Below are 19,499 nucleotides of genomic sequence, written 5' to 3'. Positions count from 1 at the left end.
TATGTAATGTACGTACATCAAATTATCGTCTTACCCCTTAAAATCCCTGAAAAATCACAACAAACCACATAAATCATATTTCATTGATATTTTATAAGTTATCAAATCTTAAACCGTTTTTTAAAGCTAAATTTATATTATGAGGCTATAAAATGAAATTTTAAACAACGACCAAATAAAACTTTTTTAGTTCGTAAGCTTCAGCGCAGTTTCTGAGATCTTATTGGTAACACAGTTTTTTATTTCAGAATTTCAAAGGACTGGAGACATTTTTCAAGATATTTATAGCTGAAAACAACAAGTATGGCATTTAATTGTATCGGAGCTACACTATAACTCACTTTTTTGGTCCGTTGCGTGAAGAAGAAAATGTTATTTTCTTTGCTACATTCAAAGACGGCTTATTTTTTGTTGAGACTTCCCATACTAAAGAGCGTTCAGTATAAAGTTTACTTGGTCCGTCGGTCTGTGACTGTTAGTCATGCTACAAAAATTTAAATATGAAAGGTTTGTTGATTTTTTGTATACATTTATTCTTGATTAATGACCAGACCATTAAATTTTTTCATCTATAATTTTATTGTGCTTTGATGAAAAAAATTGTCGAATATAATGTTCCTAATATAATCTTCTTGATATTTGTTAACGTTTGTCTGTCCCTTTGTCATATTTATTGAGTTTTACTTCTCTGCATTTTGTTGTGCTTGTTTAGGTTACCAGATGATCAGGTGGATAGCGCTGTCAACCAGTTTCTGGTCAACCTGGAGGCCGCAGGATACAATTTTGACAGGCAGACTTCAATCAAGTTTTATTTAAAAATAGGTTGTGAAACGTTACTATGCATAAAGAAACCCGCGACCGTGGCTCAACATGTAGCGCATCCGCTCGTCGTCGGGAAAGTGATAGGTTCGAATCTCGGCCCGACACCACGTCATAACTAAAGACGTTAAAAATGGTTTCCACTGCTACTATGTCAGATGCGCGACGTAAATAGTTAGAGTGGGGGGAATGCCTTGGCCCAAAAAAGGCGCAACTCGTTACCATGCACAGTTGGGACTTCTCAGACAAAGGTCGTGCATCTTAGAGAGTTGGTTGTCTGATGGGTGAATGGACGGGACGCTTTACACTGCAATCATAAGCGGAGTATGTTTCAAGGTGCGTGAAGAAGGGGTCTATTACCCGAAGCGACACCTAGCCCCCTAGGGTCTTATCTTTACTATGCATAAAGAAGTGGGTCACCTTTGTGGGATAAATGAAACAATCATACAATTAGATCCAGTCATGCATCATCAATAAAATATTAATCTGACAACATTGCAGCAACGACATATTAATCTTAGCAGCTGCTGATTTTCTATGAATTGGCAGCTGGCTTTATTCTTGATAAATCTAAGCTCCTGCAGCTTAATGTCTTCAGTAGATACATTATAAGGGTCATCATCTTGTCCAGTAAGATCTTATTCTTCTTAGTCTAAAAGTCGGAAGAATATAGACCTGCGATTTCTATCAGAAAATCATATAGTAATAACTTAATGTTTAGGTATCAAATTCGATTTTATGTTTTTCTAAGGAATGAAGGGGATATTGGACTCTGAATTATATGGTATCCAAAGTTTTAAATTGATATTATCTCATTCGCTGGCTTAAAAACGTTGGTTACTTTTAAATCTTGATTGTTTGGTTCAAACAAGCAGTGTCTAAACTTTTTAATCAATAATTTTAATCAACAGAAGAGTGAATTTTGTTTATCATCATTAGATATTTATGTATAATTGTCATTATTGTTCCTTAAGTTCCCCGCGTTTTCCTACTAGCCAGTGCAGAATTTAAAGAATCATTTGAATTGAGTCTGTTATGGATAGAATTAAGTCTATGTGGGATAACCAGTCAAATCCGGAATTGTTTATTGGAAGGGTAAGTCTTTGATAAACAAGGACGACAACATTCATAAAAGCCAACATTTCAAAGGAACAATTTACTTATTAAAAGCAAATCTTTTCCATAATTAGGGCCAGTATAATGTGATAAGCGACAGCATCTCTATAATCAAGTTCATAATGTAAGTATGTCCTTTAACAGTATCCTCTATTTTAGCAGTTGTTAAACAAATTTACTATCACTTCTATAAAAGATTTTATACATTAATATTCTGCTTATTTAGTTCTGACACTATTTGAGTGTTAATGTTCGTTTGTTCTACCGTTTTAGAGCTTCGCTTTTATGGATGTTATCCTTGTTTTTTTCCTTTAAATATACCTAGTGTCTTTTTATACATCGTTTTCACCGTCAAAATTCAAAGTATTTCATTAACGAATAACAGTACAATCAAAGAAGGATTTTATTTTATTAAGGCTTTACGTTCCTAACTCCGTGAAAGTAAGAAGCAAAAATATTCATGTATATGCTTTTACTTATTTATTTTTAGTCGCGAAGCTACTCTATAATTCGAAATGTCCGTCCGTCTGTCCGTCTGTTTGAGACAAAGTGGGGAAAACATGATTTTCTCGGCTCCTATTAAAAGATAGACAGCTGAAATTTTTAGTAAAGATTCCCATAACATATGCGCATTTAATCTATCCATCTGTCCATCTGTTTGTTAATTGGGGTGCTAGATCGATTCCTAGATTTTTTTGTTTTCGTAATTTTCTCAACCCCTTTTCAAGACAGACGACTGAAATTTTCAGGGATTATGTAAATTTGCATCCTACATATTTCTACTAAGTTTCATTAAGATTTGTATATTGGTTGGGGTGCTAGATCGATTCCTAGATTTTACGTTTTGTTTCTTAGCTTAATGCTTCAAAAGATATTATACATTTTTAAAAGGTTTCGTGATTTATTTTATTTATTTATTTTTAACATGGTCAAAAGATTATTTTTCCGGATGTCTATCATTAAATTTTGAGCTTTGCTACTTATGGATGTTGTCATCCTTGTTTTATTGCTCCGCTCCTATGGACATAATAGTTCTTGTTCTAGATTGCCCATGCCATGAAGCAGAAATGTGGTGATACAGTGGCTGGATTTCAGGTATTTTTATTTCTTTAATCCTATAATGTAAAGTATTTTATTTATTATATGTATAAACACATTTAATTTTTTAACTATTTATTGGCGGAATACATATGTTTCTCTATAAAAATAGATCATCAGTTCCAATTAAGATGTATAAAATAAGAGTTAAAAAAATATATGTCCTTGCATTTTGAATCCTTTTAAAAGACTAAATAAAAAAGAAGTGTTAGAAGGGGCGTCGTAGCTCAGTGGTAACGCACTGAGTTACGGTGATGAGAGTTCGAGTTCTAGTCCCCATGTGGAAACTCGAATTTCTCAGTTGAATACATTCACACAACTTCCTCTGGTTGTGTAAGAAGGGGATTATTGAGTAAGTTTGGATGCTTAATAGTCAAGTACATAATATCAGTACTACCCTTATCCCAAGCTCCTCTTCGGAGAGCGTCATTCATTACGGTGACTTAATTTGGGACACCTGCCATACTCGGCGAGGGTGAGGCAATAATGATTAGCTCTCATGAGATAGCGGGTCAAGTCATAATGTGCTTGAACGTGGAGCTTGATAGCCCTAGTGGCTATACAAAAGTGTCTCAGCCTACTCCATGACTACTTAGGTCCAAACCCTAAGAGACTATGGCTAATCAATCAATCAATCAAGTGTTAGAAAATTATACCCCACGCGGGGTTTTTTACTGCTTGTATCCTCTTTGGGTTGGGGGGGAATTAGTATCTTTATATAAAACGGGGGAGGTGTTTAAAGAGAATCTTTAAAGAGAAAAAATAGGTCATATTTTATCATTTGCAGTTTTACAAATTAATATATATAAAAAAATACTGCTTTGAATATGTTTCACGTCATGCACTTTGAAAGAAGGAACTTTTCTCTGTGTGGACACTTGCTGAAGATTTCATTTCTGGTGTTTAAAGTTTGTATGTTAGATTTGAAAGCTTTCATTATTTCGAAGCTTTCTGTCAAGCAAAGATTGCATTTTTCGGAATTTTGATTGTAAGGGTTTGCTAGTTTTTCAATTGACCATTCAATTTTATAGTTTGTGTTTTTCTGTCTTTGTGTTTTGATGAAATCAGATAGCTTTGTGCAAGCTGTATTTTTTTGTCTGAAGCCAAAGATCTTGAGAGTTGCTGGTCCGATTTGGTTTGTACTTTTCAAGGAAGCTTTATAAATGTCTTGGTGTGGTTTTAAGCTATTTCCCTTACCTCATCATCTCTCCTCTAAAAGCTTATGGCGAAGCAACTAGTTTTATTTAAAGCATCACACTATTTAGTAAGCAAATGCCGTTGTTTTATACTGGAAGCTGCGCACGCATAAACATAATGATACATTAGTATATTTTATTTGTTCTGCAGACGTGTCAAAAAAATTTTGTAAGAAATTTCGAGAGTTGTCTGCGTATACGTTAAGTTAAGTGGTTAAGCTGAACAAGATGTAATGTTATTTAGAGCTTTTAGGAGATTTAAATCCTGTTATCTATCATCGTCATATCCTTGATATCCCTGTGTAAAAACCCAGGGATCTAAAGGGATAAGACAAAGGCCGTTAAATTAATGTTCATCATCTCCAATATTATATACATACAAAAAAAATTTCCTTTTTGGAGATTACAATTAGTGGTTGACACTTTTGAAAACTCAACTTTAAAACCAACATATCAAATTTTTACAAAGTTGTTTATAAAAACGTAATTATAAAACTTTGGGGACTTTCGTCCTGGTAAATATTAAAAATTTAATTATATGTAGGTTCGAACCGTAATTGAATGGGTTGCCAGATATTGTCGTGAAAGTACACGGGCACCAGCAGCAGGGGTAAGGGTGTCAATACTATGGAAAAAATCCGTAAATTTACTTTAACTATGAAACCTAACAACATTAATGAGTAGCGAACCCCAAAAAAACGGATATAAAATGTTTTGATCATATGTTCAGTTCCCATAAATAAGAAAGAGAAAGATAACATGCAAAAAATCACGAAACCTTTATTTTAAAGAAAAGAAATTGTGTATTGAAGCATGACTGACAGGCCGACGGACAAAGTAAATTATGTACTAGATGCTTACTTATTGATATCGAGAATCTTCATCAAATATTTCAGCTGTCTATCATAAATAGCAGCTGAAATATCACTATATAAATATACTAGCGGCTTCGCCCCAATAATATATGTGAATTAGTTTAGTTTTTTTTTGGGGGGGGGGGGAAGGAATTTTTATTTTGGGGGGGTTGGGGGTGTCCCAACCCCAATGAAAATAGCTAAAAACCACCACAGGACCAATAGGTATATACCCTGAAGAGTAGAATCCGATCGGTTCAGTGGTTACCGAGATCTTAAGGGATGGACAGACGGACAAACATCAAGCTACTTTGTATTATAAATAGCGGGACGAATTGACTAAGTGAATTATAGAGTAACTTTGCTACCTAAACTTCCAATAGAAGATAGATAACATGTATTGACACTTTTTTGGTAAAGGGAATGAAAAGAAAGTTAAATGATCAGATTGTGGAAAAACAGTCTGAAGGAACTACATCTAAGGATTCAGTTGTTTTCAGAATTTTCAACAGATTTAAAACAATTTGTTTGATCACGTGTAATTTGTAACATTTTTCCCGAATCGCTTCGAAACCAATTAATAACCGGTTCTCAGCCATACTTAAAAACTATATGTCTAGCATCTTATTATATTAAGTTTTCTATAAATATAAAATGTACAATCATAAGATTAAAAGCAGTCTTTTAGCCCGTGCCTTCGGCATCTCGGGAATAAAAAACAGGCTTAAATCTTAAAATTTGGCATTTTATATCCGCGTAAAGCAGTTTATAATACGATGCGAGAAATAAATATTAGGTACCGACTGACAACGCTATCATTCAATTTGCTTTTAACCAGCGTTGCGGAGCCGGAGCCAGGAGCCGTGGAGCCGCCATATTTTGCTGGAGCCTGAGCCGTAATTTTTTGTTAAAAAACGGCTCCGGCTCCGGACTAGATAAATAAAGATATTTGTTTTATAAATTATAATTTGCTGACTCTGTTTTGTTATGTGCAAATGCCCCTATTAATTTTTTTAAGTCCATTTTTATCAAAAATTGAACTTTTAAAACCTTCAAAAGTAAAAAATAGACGTGGGAAAAAAAATATGTCGAGTTTTTTCTTGATTTTAGGTCGGAGCCGGAGCCGCACTAAAATCAAACGGCTCCGCCACGCTGCTTTTAACGTATTGCCATTTTATTTTTTTAGTAGCAATGCTGCATTTCTATTATATAACTCACTTTGTCCATCTGTTTGATATGCTGCAAGATGTCAAATTTACAAAAAAAAATTGTAGGTTAACCTTTTTTTATATTTATGCCTTTTTGAAGACTATAGTCTTTTTTTAAGAAAGGCATCAGTTTTCTAATTTTGTAATAAATCATTTAAACAACTATTGTGTCAACAGAAAAAGAAGAGAAGTGGAAAAAAATCTTCAGTATTGGAAGATTCTTCTCCTTGGGGCCAACTTACTAAAGGTAACATTTTTATTAAGGGAGGGGGAAGTTCTGACACATTTGCGTAAACCTGGTGTATAGGCTTCATCTTTAGACTGAGAGGATAGGTTATTAGGGATAAAATCATTCTTATATGATGAATTTCCCCCAGATTTAAGATTTTTTGGATAGGCCTCCAGGTTCCGGAGCTCCAGGCCTCCAGGTGGTCTCTCTACAGGTAAAAATGAAAAAAAAAAAATTTTTTTTAAGAGTTAGATGTCAGCTTATGAGACAAAATATGTATGTTTTTTCTTCCAATATGTGAATAACAATCAAAAAGAAGCATATTTTGTTTTATAAGTTAACCTCTAACTCTTCAAAAAAAAAATCTTATTTTTAATTTTTACCTGTACAGAGACCACCTGGAGGCCTGGAGCTCCGGAACCTGGAGGCCTATCCAAAAAAGCTTAAATCTGGGGGAAATTTATCATATAAGAATGATTTTATCCCTAATAACCTATCCTCTCAGTCCAAAGATAAAGCCTATACACCAGGTTTACGCAAATGTGTCAGAACTTCCCCCCCCCCCCCTTGCATATTTTCAGAAATATATTTTTGTGTCTTTTTATGCAACAAGTCGCATCGCTTGAAAATTTATACTTTTTATAAATATCGCATTAAAGGGAATAAAAGCTTTCGGAATATTCCCTAAAATTTCGAGCAAGCTATCAGTCAAGTGCGCTTATTAAGTCTAACTGTTCTTAATGTTGACCAAACGCATGGAATGATTAAACGCGTATTTAAAAACAGTTTGACCTAATAAGGGTCCTACCCCAAACGTAAGAGTCCCAAACGTCAGAGTGGACAAACGCAAGAGTCCCAAACGCAAGAGTCCCAAACGTCAGAGTGGACAAACGTCAGAGTGGGACAAACGTCGGAGTGGACAAACGTCAGAGTGGACATTGCTTAAGTAAAACATCAGAGTCTATGCTATTTTAATTATATGACAATTTTGAAATTTGTTTTATACCCCTGTCTACAAAATAATGGTTATGGCCGCAGCGCTCGGCTCCCTAGCCTGCCTAGCCGCAGCGCTCGGCCCCCTGGCCTATAACCTAACCTAACCTAACTAAGAAAAATAAGGGGACCGAGGGAGGGGGGGGGGGATTGTATAAAAAAATCTAAATTGAAAAAAAATTAAAATTAAAAAAAAAATCAAAATTGGAAAAAAAATCAAAAATAAAAGAAAAATTCAAATCGAAAAATTTTTTGGGGGACTCCTGCGTTTGTCCACTCTGACGTTTGTCCCAAAAATCCTGCGTTTGTCCACTCTGACGTTTGTCCCACTCTGACGTTTGTCCCACTCTGACGTTTGGGAATCTTGCGTTTGTCCACTCTGATGTTTTTCCACTCTGACGTTTGGGACTCTTACGTTTGTCGTGGAACCCTAATAAGCGCATTTGATTGGAATCTTCCTCACAATTTTACGGAATTTTGCGAAAGCTACTATTCCCTTAAGTACTATGATCTAAAGGGGTTTGTTGTCTAAAGGGCATTTGACTTTTCATATAAACATACCTCTATAATTTTGGTTGAGAGATACATAAAAGTGAGATATTGTAGGGTATCATCCAGAGATGGAAAAAAACAGGTTTTTTTTAAAAAAGAACAAACCAGTTTGTTTTTTTTGGTTTAAACCAGGTTTTTTTGTTTTTGTTTTTTGATAAAAACCAGGTTTTTTTGGTGTTTTAATAATATCCAAATTATAGGCCTGCCCCCCTCCCCTCTTTTTTCACCTCCTCCCCCTTTTCTCACCCCCGGAACGGGGGGTGCCCAAATCTGCCCAAAAGGACCCGAAAAAGGGCAGCCCAAAACCGCCCGCCCGCTTTGACAACCCTGACTGACAGTTATTTACTGTGTTATTTACGTTATGAAAAGATATAACTGGAAAGATAGGCCTTTGTATCTATATTTTATATATTTTAAATTCTTTAAGGAGTAGAGAAAGAGCTACTAGCCCTACGCGGATATTGTGACAAGATCAAAGATAAAGAGAAAATGGATGAGATTAAGACTAAGAGCTCCAAGGATATTATTCTCTACCTGGCAGAGATGATTGAGCATAAACAGCTGGGGTTCAAAGTTATTCACAGAAGGCTTGACAGGCAGGATTTGATTGTAGGTTTATGCAGCATAAAAGATTAAATCTGTTACAACCCCCCGCCCCCCTCCTCCTCCTCAAAGCTCTACATCCTTTCATTTTCTTTCAAATTTATTAGCATTGTAGCCATAGGGATAGAAAAAAATGAAAAAGAGGGAGGTCATTTTCTAGTAAATCCCGTAAAGGTGTGTGTTATAAGGCCTAAAAATAGTAGTAGAGCGATAAGGTGCTCTATATATTTGTATTCCCTATTGAATAGAACAATAGGAAAATTTTTTTTTTTTTTTTGATAACCGTACCTGGAATATCTTTAAAAAATAAGAAATTTCTATCAAACACTTTGTTTGGCTCAAACTGACAAAAATTAAGAAAAAATATAATTATAATAATAATGTTTTCTATAGGTATAAGGTAAAGGTTAAGAACAATCTATACCATTAAACAAAGGAAATAGTCATTCTTTACAGGTTGATTTATTATAATTATATTTTTTTTTATTTGTGTCAGTTTGAGCCAAACAAAGCGTTTGATAGAAATTTCTTATTTTTTAAAGATATTCCAGGTACGGTTATCAAAAAAAAAAAAAAAATTTCTTCCCTATTGTTCTATTCAATAGGAAATACAAATATATAGAGCACCTTATCGTTCTACTACTATTTTTAGGCCTTATAACACACACCTTTACGGGATTTACTAGAAAATGACCTCCCTCTTATAAGATTGTTTTCCAGTTCTATTCGTGGAAAATTGTCAAAAATAATTAATCAGATTCTGAGCCATGCTGTAATATAATAATAGGGTATCATGCTTAACAAAACGGTGTATTTACACAAATTGGGGGGGGGGGGGGGGGGGGATTTTCTTTCCTATGCCTACCCCTGAGGGGCTGCCTAGTAACCAATAAAATTCAACCTAATTTCATCTAAAGTATTAAACAAACAAATAAAAATTAAAAACTTCAATCCCCCCCCCCCCCATATTTCAAATTTGTTTCAAAGGGGGATGGTATCAGTTTAACAATTTACATTGGGTAAAAGAACTATTCACTCCTAGCCTACAATTAAATATAAAAAGGGCGGGTTTACCAAATCGTGAGCAGGAGAAGAATAAGCTTGCAAATGAAATATTCACCAAGGTAAAACTTAATATTTTTGTTTGTTTTTTCTGCGGATTTTTAGAAAATTTACAATGTTTCGTTAATTTCCTGTGACTTTTCCCTTATTATAGTTTTTCGTTTCATCATATTATAGACAGCTTTTCGAGGATAGTAAAATAAAAAAAGATTCATTCGATTTTTAAGATAATTCAAACATTGGGGAGGGGGGGGGGGGGGGGGGTTGGCCGGGGGCCCTTATGCTAAATTACAGGCTACCATATAAAAACCTGACTTAAAGTAATAATTAATTTATTTCAGAAAAAGATGTGTTGGGGGATACAATTGCTCAACAAGGCATTTAATGTGAAAGCGCCCGTAAATTTTAATAAAATACTTATATTTCAAATATATTTTTAGGGTGAGAAGAAACACAACCCTCTTCCAATCCATCGAAAACTGTTAGAAAGATTTTGTGATTATCAGGAAAATATGCATTTATTTAATCATATTTTATTTCTCAGAATATTTGGCCGATAAGCTGATGACATCTCCCTCCTGACATAAAATTACCCCTCCTGTAGATTACAATTAGTGGATAAAACCTTTGGACACTCGACTCAAAGAACCAACCAATCAAAATTCCATAAAAGTCCCCAAAGTTGTTAAGCCAACGAGTAATAAAACTTTATTGTAAATCTTTGAGGATTAATAAACAGCCCAATGGCCCCTGGGCCCTCCCCTCCCTCCCTGAAGAAAAGGGGTACTAACAAACATTATGGTTAAATAGAATCGAAAAATAAAATAATTAAATGCATGTTTAAACGCCAGGCTAAGCCAGAACTGATAATTGAAGATACACCTGACAGGTGCTTGAGTGACACTGAAGATAATGACCACCAGGAGCCACTCACCATTCAGAGTATTGACGCTATATTTGATAACCTACAGAAACGTTCTCTAAAATTCAGGTTTTGTTTAAGTTAGATTTAACAATTTTCTGTTGCTCGACATAACGAAGGACGTAAAAGTTGTATCTAATGCTGCCATATCAGACGCGTGAAATTAATAGTAAGAGTAGAGGGAATGTCTTAGTCTATATCAGGCTAATCTTATTGCTGTGCGCAGTTAGGACTTACAGACAAAAGTCGTGCAATCAAAGCGTGGGTTGTCTGCAATAATTGGTATTTTAGTGCCTTTGAACTTTATATAAAGTTAGGTCAGGCCCTAAGTTGTTATTAACCGTCGCCAGAAAGGAATTCCCCCCCCCCCCCCCCCGCTTAGTATCTAAAATTCCTTTCAATTGACACCTCAATTTTAGAAAGGAGATGCTGAACTCCATACCCAAGAGCAAGTTGAATGCAAAGGAGCAGAAGCTACTGGAACAAATGCACGAGTTCATGATCTACAACCAGCAACTGCTTAACCTCAATCATAAGGCTGTCCATCAGACTAGGAATAATATACAATGAAAAATAACAAGATATCAGGGATCTGAAGAGATAAGACAATGATCGATAAATTGATGTACGTACTTCTCAAATGAGTAATAAATACAAAATCACCCCTTTTGTAGAATACAATTAGTGGTTGAAACGTTTGGACACTCAACTTAATAAACCAACTAATCAAAATTTATTAAAACTCCCCAAAGTTGTTAAGTCAACGAATAAGGAAACATTATTTAATAACTTTGGGGACTAGTGTAATAAACAGCCTATTGTCCCCTCCCTCCCTGGATGGTTACAGCCTGATTCATTATGAAATTACTATCTTCCCTAGCTCTATGAAATATCATAAAACTACCTTAGGATACAATTAAAGCACAATTTATTAGAACCAGTTTTTTACAAGATATTTTATTTTTTACAAATAAAAAGACTAGGTAAATAAGTAGGTAAACACTGAACATAATATAAAAAAATTTTGTTGTTGACAATTTTCATTTACTGAATTTCTTTTTTTTTATAACCTTACATATTTCTAGGGAGGTTATCAGGGGCGATTTCTCTTGAAAGGATAATGGTACCCAAGAATGTACGGAATAAATGGTTTGGGGACAGTAAATATGATGTATATTGTTTCAATGTATAGTTTGACCGCTAATAAAGCAAAGGATTTCCTTGTTCATATCCTCAGATATACAAGTTTAACTGAACTTAGGAAAGTATTACAATTAATTGATCAAAAAAAAAATGGCCGTCATCTTTACAAGTAGCCAAGGTTCAACAAACAATAAATTGAATTACATTTTCAAAAATAATAGGTAGCAATTTCGAACCAAGCAATCAAAGTAAAAGTACCTAATATCTATAAAACTTTTGCGTTTCTTCTAAAATAAATTCAGATTGATAATAATTTTATTTTGAAATATTACAGATTTTATATTTGTAATAAATGCTTAAGCTAATACTAATATTGGTACAGTAATGAGTACAGAGCGTGCAGGGAGGGATGTCTGTCGAGAAATGCCATTCAGAGAAGAATCATTGAATTGTTAAGGGTAAGTTTATGAATATTATGATACCTGCGGTTGTAGCTAATTGCAGGGGAGAGGGTTCGAATCTCAGCCATAACAGCAATTTAAATATGTACCTATTGCATTCAATTCATGACATAAGTAGTCACGTTAGAGGGAAATACTTAGCCCATAAACAGAAGAAAACGTTTACCATGCTTAGTTTTGATTTTCAGACAAAGGATCTGCAGTCAAAATCTTAGTTTTCTTTATAATCTTGAGTTATCATTCAACATGTTTAGTGATCTGCCAATTTAAATCTACTATTATTTATTCTCTACAAATATGGTATTTATTTTATGTTAAATGTTTTCAGTATTGTTTGAAAGCTTTACTAAGTTCATGAAATAAACCTTTTTTTCCAGGTAAACAAGTTACCAGAGAGTTGCAGCGCTATCTCTGGGTTGTTAGCCTCAGTCACGCTGGACTTCTTTGAACAGTCCATTTATGTAAGTAGTATTAAAGTAACAGGATGTTTGTCTATCTGTAGCTCAGAGACCCGCTAACTGCTGTATTGATATAGTTCTCCTATATAGTTAAGATTCTTATAGGCCCTTAGAAGGTTTATAACTGTGTTGGGGTAGGGTAGGAGAAATCACCCCAAAAAGAACCCCCCCTGATAGTGGTTAACCCAACCTGATCTAATTTAAACAAAAACAATCGAAAAACTTCTTCACCCCCATCTCCCTCCCCTAACAGGAGGCAGGAGCTTTGTGCTCGACTAGGTACTTTCCGGGGGATAGGCCGATTTTTCTAATTAACTAGTTTAAAATGCACCGCTTGGCGTCTCACTTTGAATAAAACTTCAGGCTGTACCAGTGAAGGAGCAAGTTATGAAGATCAATATGAAAGTGGACGAAACAAATGAATTGAAAGAGCTTCAGCAATATTTGTTCCATGTTTTCATTCAAGAGGCTGTTGTCATGAAAGAGTAAGTATCTGGTTTTAAATAGCACAGCTACTTAAAATGTTTATTTGCCTAGATTCTCTCGAAAGGACGGATCCACTTCAAAGTCTTGTTTTAGGTTTACACTACTGAAAGCTTTGTAAATTAAATTAAAGAAAAGGATGACATAAAAGCAAAATTGGCAAATCTGACAGTCAGAAACGAACTTTAATTCTTGTGTCTAATCTTCATAATAATAAATCATTCAAAAATATTTCATGCATGAAATTAATAACTTTGCTTTAAAGATGTATGTAAGTCAAGTATGATAAGAAATCAGAGAATACTGTAGAGAATAATTCTGAAAAGCATATTGAGCCAATAAAGGAATTTATATTATATACCTATAACTGGTACCTCATTCATATAGGGAGGATGTAGTTAAAAAAATATACGTTACAATAAAAAAATTAATAATTTTCCTCAACAACTTCCATTTTTTATAACAGGGACCACGAGTTTATTGGATTCGAACTTTCAAAACTGGACGTTGACGCTTTGTCTGCTGGAATCCACGGACTGGTCAATTATCTTCTCGACGCGGAATTTAGCCTCTATGATGCGATAGAAAATTATATACAGGTTGGAATTTAGGATAATAAATTAATTTTCCTATAAGTTTCGTGGTACGATGTTTGGTTAAGAAATGGTTGTAGATTAACCCAGGAATCTAAAAGGATAAGACAATGGCCGTTAAACTGATGTACAGTACATCCCCAATGAACTTAACCAAATCACCCCTTCTGTACATTAAAATTATTGGTTTAAACGTTTGAACACTCAACTTAATAAACCATCCAATCAAAATTCGTTAAAAGTATCAAAAGTTGTAAAACCAACGAATAATAAAATGTTATTGTAACTTTGGTGACTAGTGTAATAAACAGCTCGTTTTCCCCTCACTCCTTGAGATTAATCATATCGCACATGAAATGCATAAAGATTGTTGATGGTTATTTTAGGTTAGGTTAAGTTAAGTATATGTTAGAAGAGTCCCTCAACACTCCAAAATGTTAGAGCTACAAATCTTATAATGTCAATCTAATCTTTAGGGGGTTTTCAGTCAATGGTTGAACAAGCTGCTGAAAGGAGGGGAGAAGAGTCATCCGGAAGGATCCTATAATGGTCTAATTGTACGGCTCTGTCTTGATTGGATTGATACCAGGTACGGTACGGTTTCTATTGTTCAGGTCACCATAATGAAAATAAGTCATAATTGCTTAAATTGAATGTTGCCTTCGAGTCCAAAAGTCCCAATGTCAAAAACAAAGTGAAAAAATTAAATAGCCTAGAACCATACTGGGACCAATATAAAACTAAGGTCTACGCCCCTGGAAGCCTCCAGGGTCAATTTAATTGAGATTAAGTGGGATTCTTCTTAATTTTTTGTGTTTCCGTTTTGTAGTATAAATGATTATTTTATGTGTTTCAGGACTAAAATCTTAAAGAGGCATATCCAACCAATTGCAAAGATTCACAGGTAGTACTTAGTTTTTTTAAGACATACCATATGAATTACAATTCTTTTCATGTAGTTGTAAATCATCAGCATGGTATTGGAGTTTATCCGATTGTCCAGTTAAAGGGTACTATGCACGAATGAGAGCAAATATTGATGTTAAGCCCCTTCCACTAGTGATACTATTTTTATATTTTTTATTTTGGTAAATATATGTATTAAATGTTTTTTTGAGTTCCAAGTGTATAGAAGAAACTCACGGCAAAAATATGTTTAAGTGGTATAAAAGGTGAGAATACTAAATCAGACTGCTCAAGAAATTTACATACCCAATAACCTATTGCTTTTATGACGTATATCACAAAAGTATGCTTTTTTGTGATTTGAGGTATTCGCAACTCGTTTTATATAAGGGGGGGGGGGGTTTTAATGCAACCATCTCGTAATCAGTGAGTGTAATGGGTGTACAGTCTGTGCTATAGAGCAGTTATGCTGTACCTCATTATGTGTTCCGATTCCTCTCTTTCCAATTCGACTCCAACACTCCAATTACCCAAAACCATACACACATTTTCTTCTGTAGTTTGTGGTATAATTAAAGGTGGTTATAGAAGAGATTGAAATAAACCTGATATAATAAAGACATTAATGAATAAAATAGTTTATTATAAAATAATGACAGATAAACAAGACAAGGAAATGACTGCTCACCTTGGTGAACAATAGATTAGCCACTTTCAGAGACAAGCAGCAGTCATTTTATATATGTGCTGTCTGAAAAGAGAAAACATTGAAGATTTGCAGACAAGCACATATAATGATCGATGCTGGGCTCAGAGAGTTTGGCCGGAACGGAAGTTCTGTCAGCTTCTCTCCCAGAATGTCCACCTAAACAACAGTGGATCATTACATTGGGGGGGCCAGAAAACTGACAGAACTGACGTGCCATACAATTTGACACAATAGATATTGCACACAATTTGACTCCCATAACAAGGTTTGGAAGAAAGGTTTTTTTTTTTGGTTTTTTTTTTGTTTTTGTGTGTGTTTTGAAACTTTTTGGTGTAATATCTACAATGTTACAGAACAATATTCAATAGATAGGAAAAGTAGTGTTAAAATCATGATATGTTAAAATTAAAACAGAAGTTATGATAAATCAAATAGATATGGTAAGATTAAAAATAAATAAAACTAAATGATAGTTCATATAAAGAAAATAATTATTGTCAGGGTTGTTAATCTCCATGACTCAGCTGGCTGGCTGGCTGTAATAGGAGATTATGTCTGTTGAGTGGGCAGTGGGGGTGAGGTTAGGGTCTCAAAAGCATCAGGTACACTGCAGTCTTCAACAGAGTCAGAGCAGCAATTTAAAGTGTAACTGCTTTGATGTGGAAATTTGGTCTCATAGCCATGATCAAGATAGTTTATTGCCATGTGAGTGTCTGCTAAGTGTGCAGCCTCATTAAGGTGGTCAATCAAGGTCAGTTCATCTTCAGAAAATAGCTTAGCTATATGCCGTACTGACCGGATTGTAGTTCTGAAAGGCTCTTTCCAGTCCTTTCTCCAACGAATAACTACTTTACCTGTAATTCCATCATCTGAGGGAAGAAGTTCCTCAATCTGACCTAGACGCCAGAGGTGGTCATTTACCAATTCATCTGGGCTCCTCAGAAACACTACTGTATCATCTTCCTTCAGTTCCACAGTAGAATCTTTAAAACGTTTAGGAACTGGAATATAAGACTGAACATGCTCATAGGACCAGACTTGCCACCAAGAACGGTATAACAGTTCTTGTTGTTCCAATAATCTTCCAGGGTTGGGGATAGCAATAGGGCCTGTTGGTGATCGCCTATTGTTGTGGCCAAACAAGAGACGATTTGGTGTAATCAGATCAATGTCACCCGAGTTCTCAGTTGATATAGATGTGCATAGAGGGAGAGAATTCAGCTCATTAGCAATGTATGAAAATGCACTCTCATAGCCAAGCACATCCAGCTTTAAGCCATAGAATGTAGCATACAATAAATTCTTAATTTCCTTGATGCTTCTTTCTACAGCACCTTGCCAGTTGTGAGCCTGGGTTGGGCCTATTTCATGCTCAATTGAAATCTGGTGTCTTGAGTTGAGAGTGCGTGTGATATCAGCAAACTTAATTTCAGATTTCTTGGCAGCTTTAATCAGCTGTGTCCCAGCATCCAGGTAAAGGACAGCAGGGAAGCCAAATCTGTGGCTAAAACGCAGAATGGCTAAGACAACTGCATCAGTGTCCATTTTGGACATAGCGTGTGCTGCTACTGCTCCAGTAGCAGGGTCTTTAAAAACCATGGCCCAGACCTTGACAGTAGATCTGTGATTGTGCTCACAGATTGCTTGATAAGGACCTGCTAGATCTATCTGGCAATGATAAAAGGGGGGAGCTATTGTCAATCTATTCTTGTGAATGGGTGCCATCTCTGCCTGCAGAAGTTTAGCTCTGTATCTGGTGCAATGTGCACATGCTGCTCTAACCTCTTTAGCAAGAGAGCGGCCATCCAGAATGTAAGCAATTGCACGAGATTCAAACAGGGTTGTATTTACATTCCTGTGGTGTGCAAGTTGTTGGTGTGCATGAAGCATTATGCTGTATGCTATAGGTGAGTATCTATCAATAATAGGTCTCACAAAATGCAATGGCTTCACATCAAGCAAACCATTGACGTCTTCAATTTTAAGACCTTCAACAATTCGGCCCTTAAAATGGAGGATTTCATCCTTTTCAATTGAATGATCTTTATATTGCTTTGGATCAGAAAACTTCTTTACTTCTTTGGTTGCAAGCTTGTAGTAATAATTCAGTCCTTCATTCAACTCATTGTCTGATAGTTGGACGGCTGGTGGAACCAGAGCAAGTTTCTGCTTAGAGTACTTTCTACCAGTTGTGCAGAATTTCTTTACCATGGCCATAACACGAGTAGACTTTCTCCATGGTAACTTGCATGGATTGTACAGGTATTTGCTAAAGGCAGCCCTTTCTGCAATTTTCTGTCTGCCAGTCTTGGTTTCTGCATGCAATACTTTAATTTCTCTAGCTACCTGTTGTTGTTGGTCACTTGTAAGGTTAACTTCTTCAATTGATCTGATTGGCATCTTGTCATATGGCATATACATCCAGGATTTTCCTGTCTGCCATTCAGACTCAGGACCAATGTGTTTGTGAGAAGCTTCCTTTCTTGTGCCTAAGTCTGCAATGTTGTTGTCAGTGTCGATATGAAACCATTCATCTCTCTTGGTGAATCTTCTTATCTCTATCACAGCAGATCTAACACCTAATGCTAATGGTCTAGCATCAGAATTTAGCCAAGAAAGAACAATACTGCTGTCTGACACAAATATGCGCTTTCTAACCTTTTCTTTCAGGTTCTTCTCAACAACATCAGCAAATACAGCAGCTGCTACAGCTGCTCTGAGTTCAGCTCTTGGTATTGTAGATCCAGTAACTATTTTAGACTTGCCAGCAACTAGTCTTACTGTGACCTGCCCTGCTGGGTCAACAACTCTTGCATGAATTGCAACAATAGCAAGATTTTGACTTGCATCACATGATACTATTAAGTCAATATCCTTATGAGCATCCAGTGTGACAACAGGTCGTTTGAATCTAATTGTGGGTAGGACTGCCATTGATTGAATGTTGTCTGCCCACAACTGCAAGTGTTTATCTGGGATCCTGTCATCCCAGTCAATGGTCTCTTCTTGTACAAGTGTATGGTAATCATACTTGTACTTAGATGTACATGGTACATAAAGGCCACGGGGGTCAAAATTACCAGAGACATGAGATAAAACAGTTCTCTTAGTAAAATGGTTTTTAAGCTCTTCAATGAGAGGTCCAGTGATGGGCTTAGGTTTCTTTCCTCTCACTGTTTTTCCAAAAAAAATATCTTTTGGTTGCATGGCTAGTTCATCAGACTCTGGGTACCATATGTAGCCTAAGAAAGACACACTTTCTCCATCTTTAGAAACCACAGAGGGGGGTGATTCATGAGATAAGACATAAGCTTTGGCTGACATTTGCCCTTCAGCAAGGGTAAATGCAATATCATTTACTATTTTAGATCTTTGATCTATACAGTCCATGGAGTCTGATCCATCATCAACATACAGCTTCTTTGACACAACATCTGCACCATCTTTATGCTGTGGGTAATTTTCTATCACATGAGAAGATAGCAGCTGTAACCCATGACCTGTTTGATTTCCTGATGGTTTGACACCATAGATGGCTGTCAGTAGATACATTTCCACTAGGGGGTTATTTGGATCTAGGTTTTCACGCCACAGATAGCGTTGGTATGACCAATGTTCAGGTTTGAGCTTAATTTGGTTGTATGCCATTTTTATATCAAATGTGAAAGCATAACACCCAGCACGAAAGTTTAGATGAAGTGCTAGGATTTTTTCTAATTTGTTAAGACCCTTGGCAAGAATGCAATTTAAACTTTTTCCTGTTTTAGTTCTCATTGATGCATCAAACACAACACGACAGGGGGTTGTTGGAGAGGATGCTTTAACAACATACCTCCACGGAAGATAGTAGCTGCCTGGACAGTTCTTGATTATATTCTGTTCTTCAGGAGTTAGCTCGTCAAAACTTTTTGAATATCCATTTGAAACAAGTTTTTGGTGGCTTTCCAAAACTGTCTCTTTAGCAGCTGGGTCCTTCAGTAACTTTTTCAGCTGGGAGTTTAAAACCTTTTCTGCTGCTTCTTTGTTATCCTGCAGCTCAATTTCTGGAGGTTTAGTGAAAGGCAGAGTTGCAGAAACAGTTTTAGTCTGGGGGT

At 35.7% G+C, this 19,499-nt stretch overlaps 2 protein-coding genes across 5 annotated transcripts in view; both read left to right on the top strand.

Annotated features, from left to right (window-relative positions):
• The window catches only part of LOC145305754 (uncharacterized), a 45,620-nt gene extending 34,383 nt beyond the window's left edge, over positions 1–11,237 (top strand). For all 4 annotated transcript variants that reach the window (XM_080147532.1, XM_080147530.1, XM_080147531.1 and 1 more), the window contains 12 exons: positions 249–301; positions 713–790; positions 1,863–1,914; positions 2,980–3,030; positions 4,774–4,839; positions 5,504–5,566; positions 6,469–6,538; positions 8,493–8,661; positions 9,732–9,792; positions 10,171–10,237; positions 10,583–10,721; positions 11,072–11,237. In XM_080147532.1, coding sequence (XP_080003658.1) covers positions 249–301; positions 713–790; positions 1,863–1,914; positions 2,980–3,030; positions 4,774–4,839; positions 5,504–5,566; positions 6,469–6,538; positions 8,493–8,661; positions 9,732–9,792; positions 10,171–10,237; positions 10,583–10,721; positions 11,072–11,222 — 1,020 coding nt within the window. In that variant the 3' untranslated portion in view covers positions 11,223–11,237. The remainder of the gene's footprint in view (positions 1–248; positions 302–712; positions 791–1,862; positions 1,915–2,979; positions 3,031–4,773; positions 4,840–5,503; positions 5,567–6,468; positions 6,539–8,492; positions 8,662–9,731; positions 9,793–10,170; positions 10,238–10,582; positions 10,722–11,071) is intronic.
• A 610-nt stretch (positions 11,238–11,847) lies between these two features.
• LOC145305753 (uncharacterized) overlaps positions 11,848–19,499 on the top strand; it is a 92,507-nt gene continuing 84,855 nt past the window's right edge. The window contains exons 1-7 of the mRNA XM_080147528.1: positions 11,848–11,913; positions 12,178–12,253; positions 12,634–12,717; positions 13,078–13,199; positions 13,664–13,796; positions 14,267–14,379; positions 14,647–14,694. Coding sequence (XP_080003654.1) covers positions 13,102–13,199; positions 13,664–13,796; positions 14,267–14,379; positions 14,647–14,694 — 392 coding nt within the window. The 5' untranslated portion in view covers positions 11,848–11,913; positions 12,178–12,253; positions 12,634–12,717; positions 13,078–13,101. The remainder of the gene's footprint in view (positions 11,914–12,177; positions 12,254–12,633; positions 12,718–13,077; positions 13,200–13,663; positions 13,797–14,266; positions 14,380–14,646; positions 14,695–19,499) is intronic.

The sequence above is a fragment of the Acartia tonsa genome, chromosome 14 (genome assembly GCF_053477335.1).
Source record: "Acartia tonsa isolate MP-2025a chromosome 14, ASM5347733v1, whole genome shotgun sequence".
Lineage (NCBI taxonomy): Eukaryota > Metazoa > Arthropoda > Copepoda > Calanoida > Acartiidae > Acartia > Acartia tonsa.
This window is presented reverse-complemented; position numbering and strand designations above follow the sequence as displayed.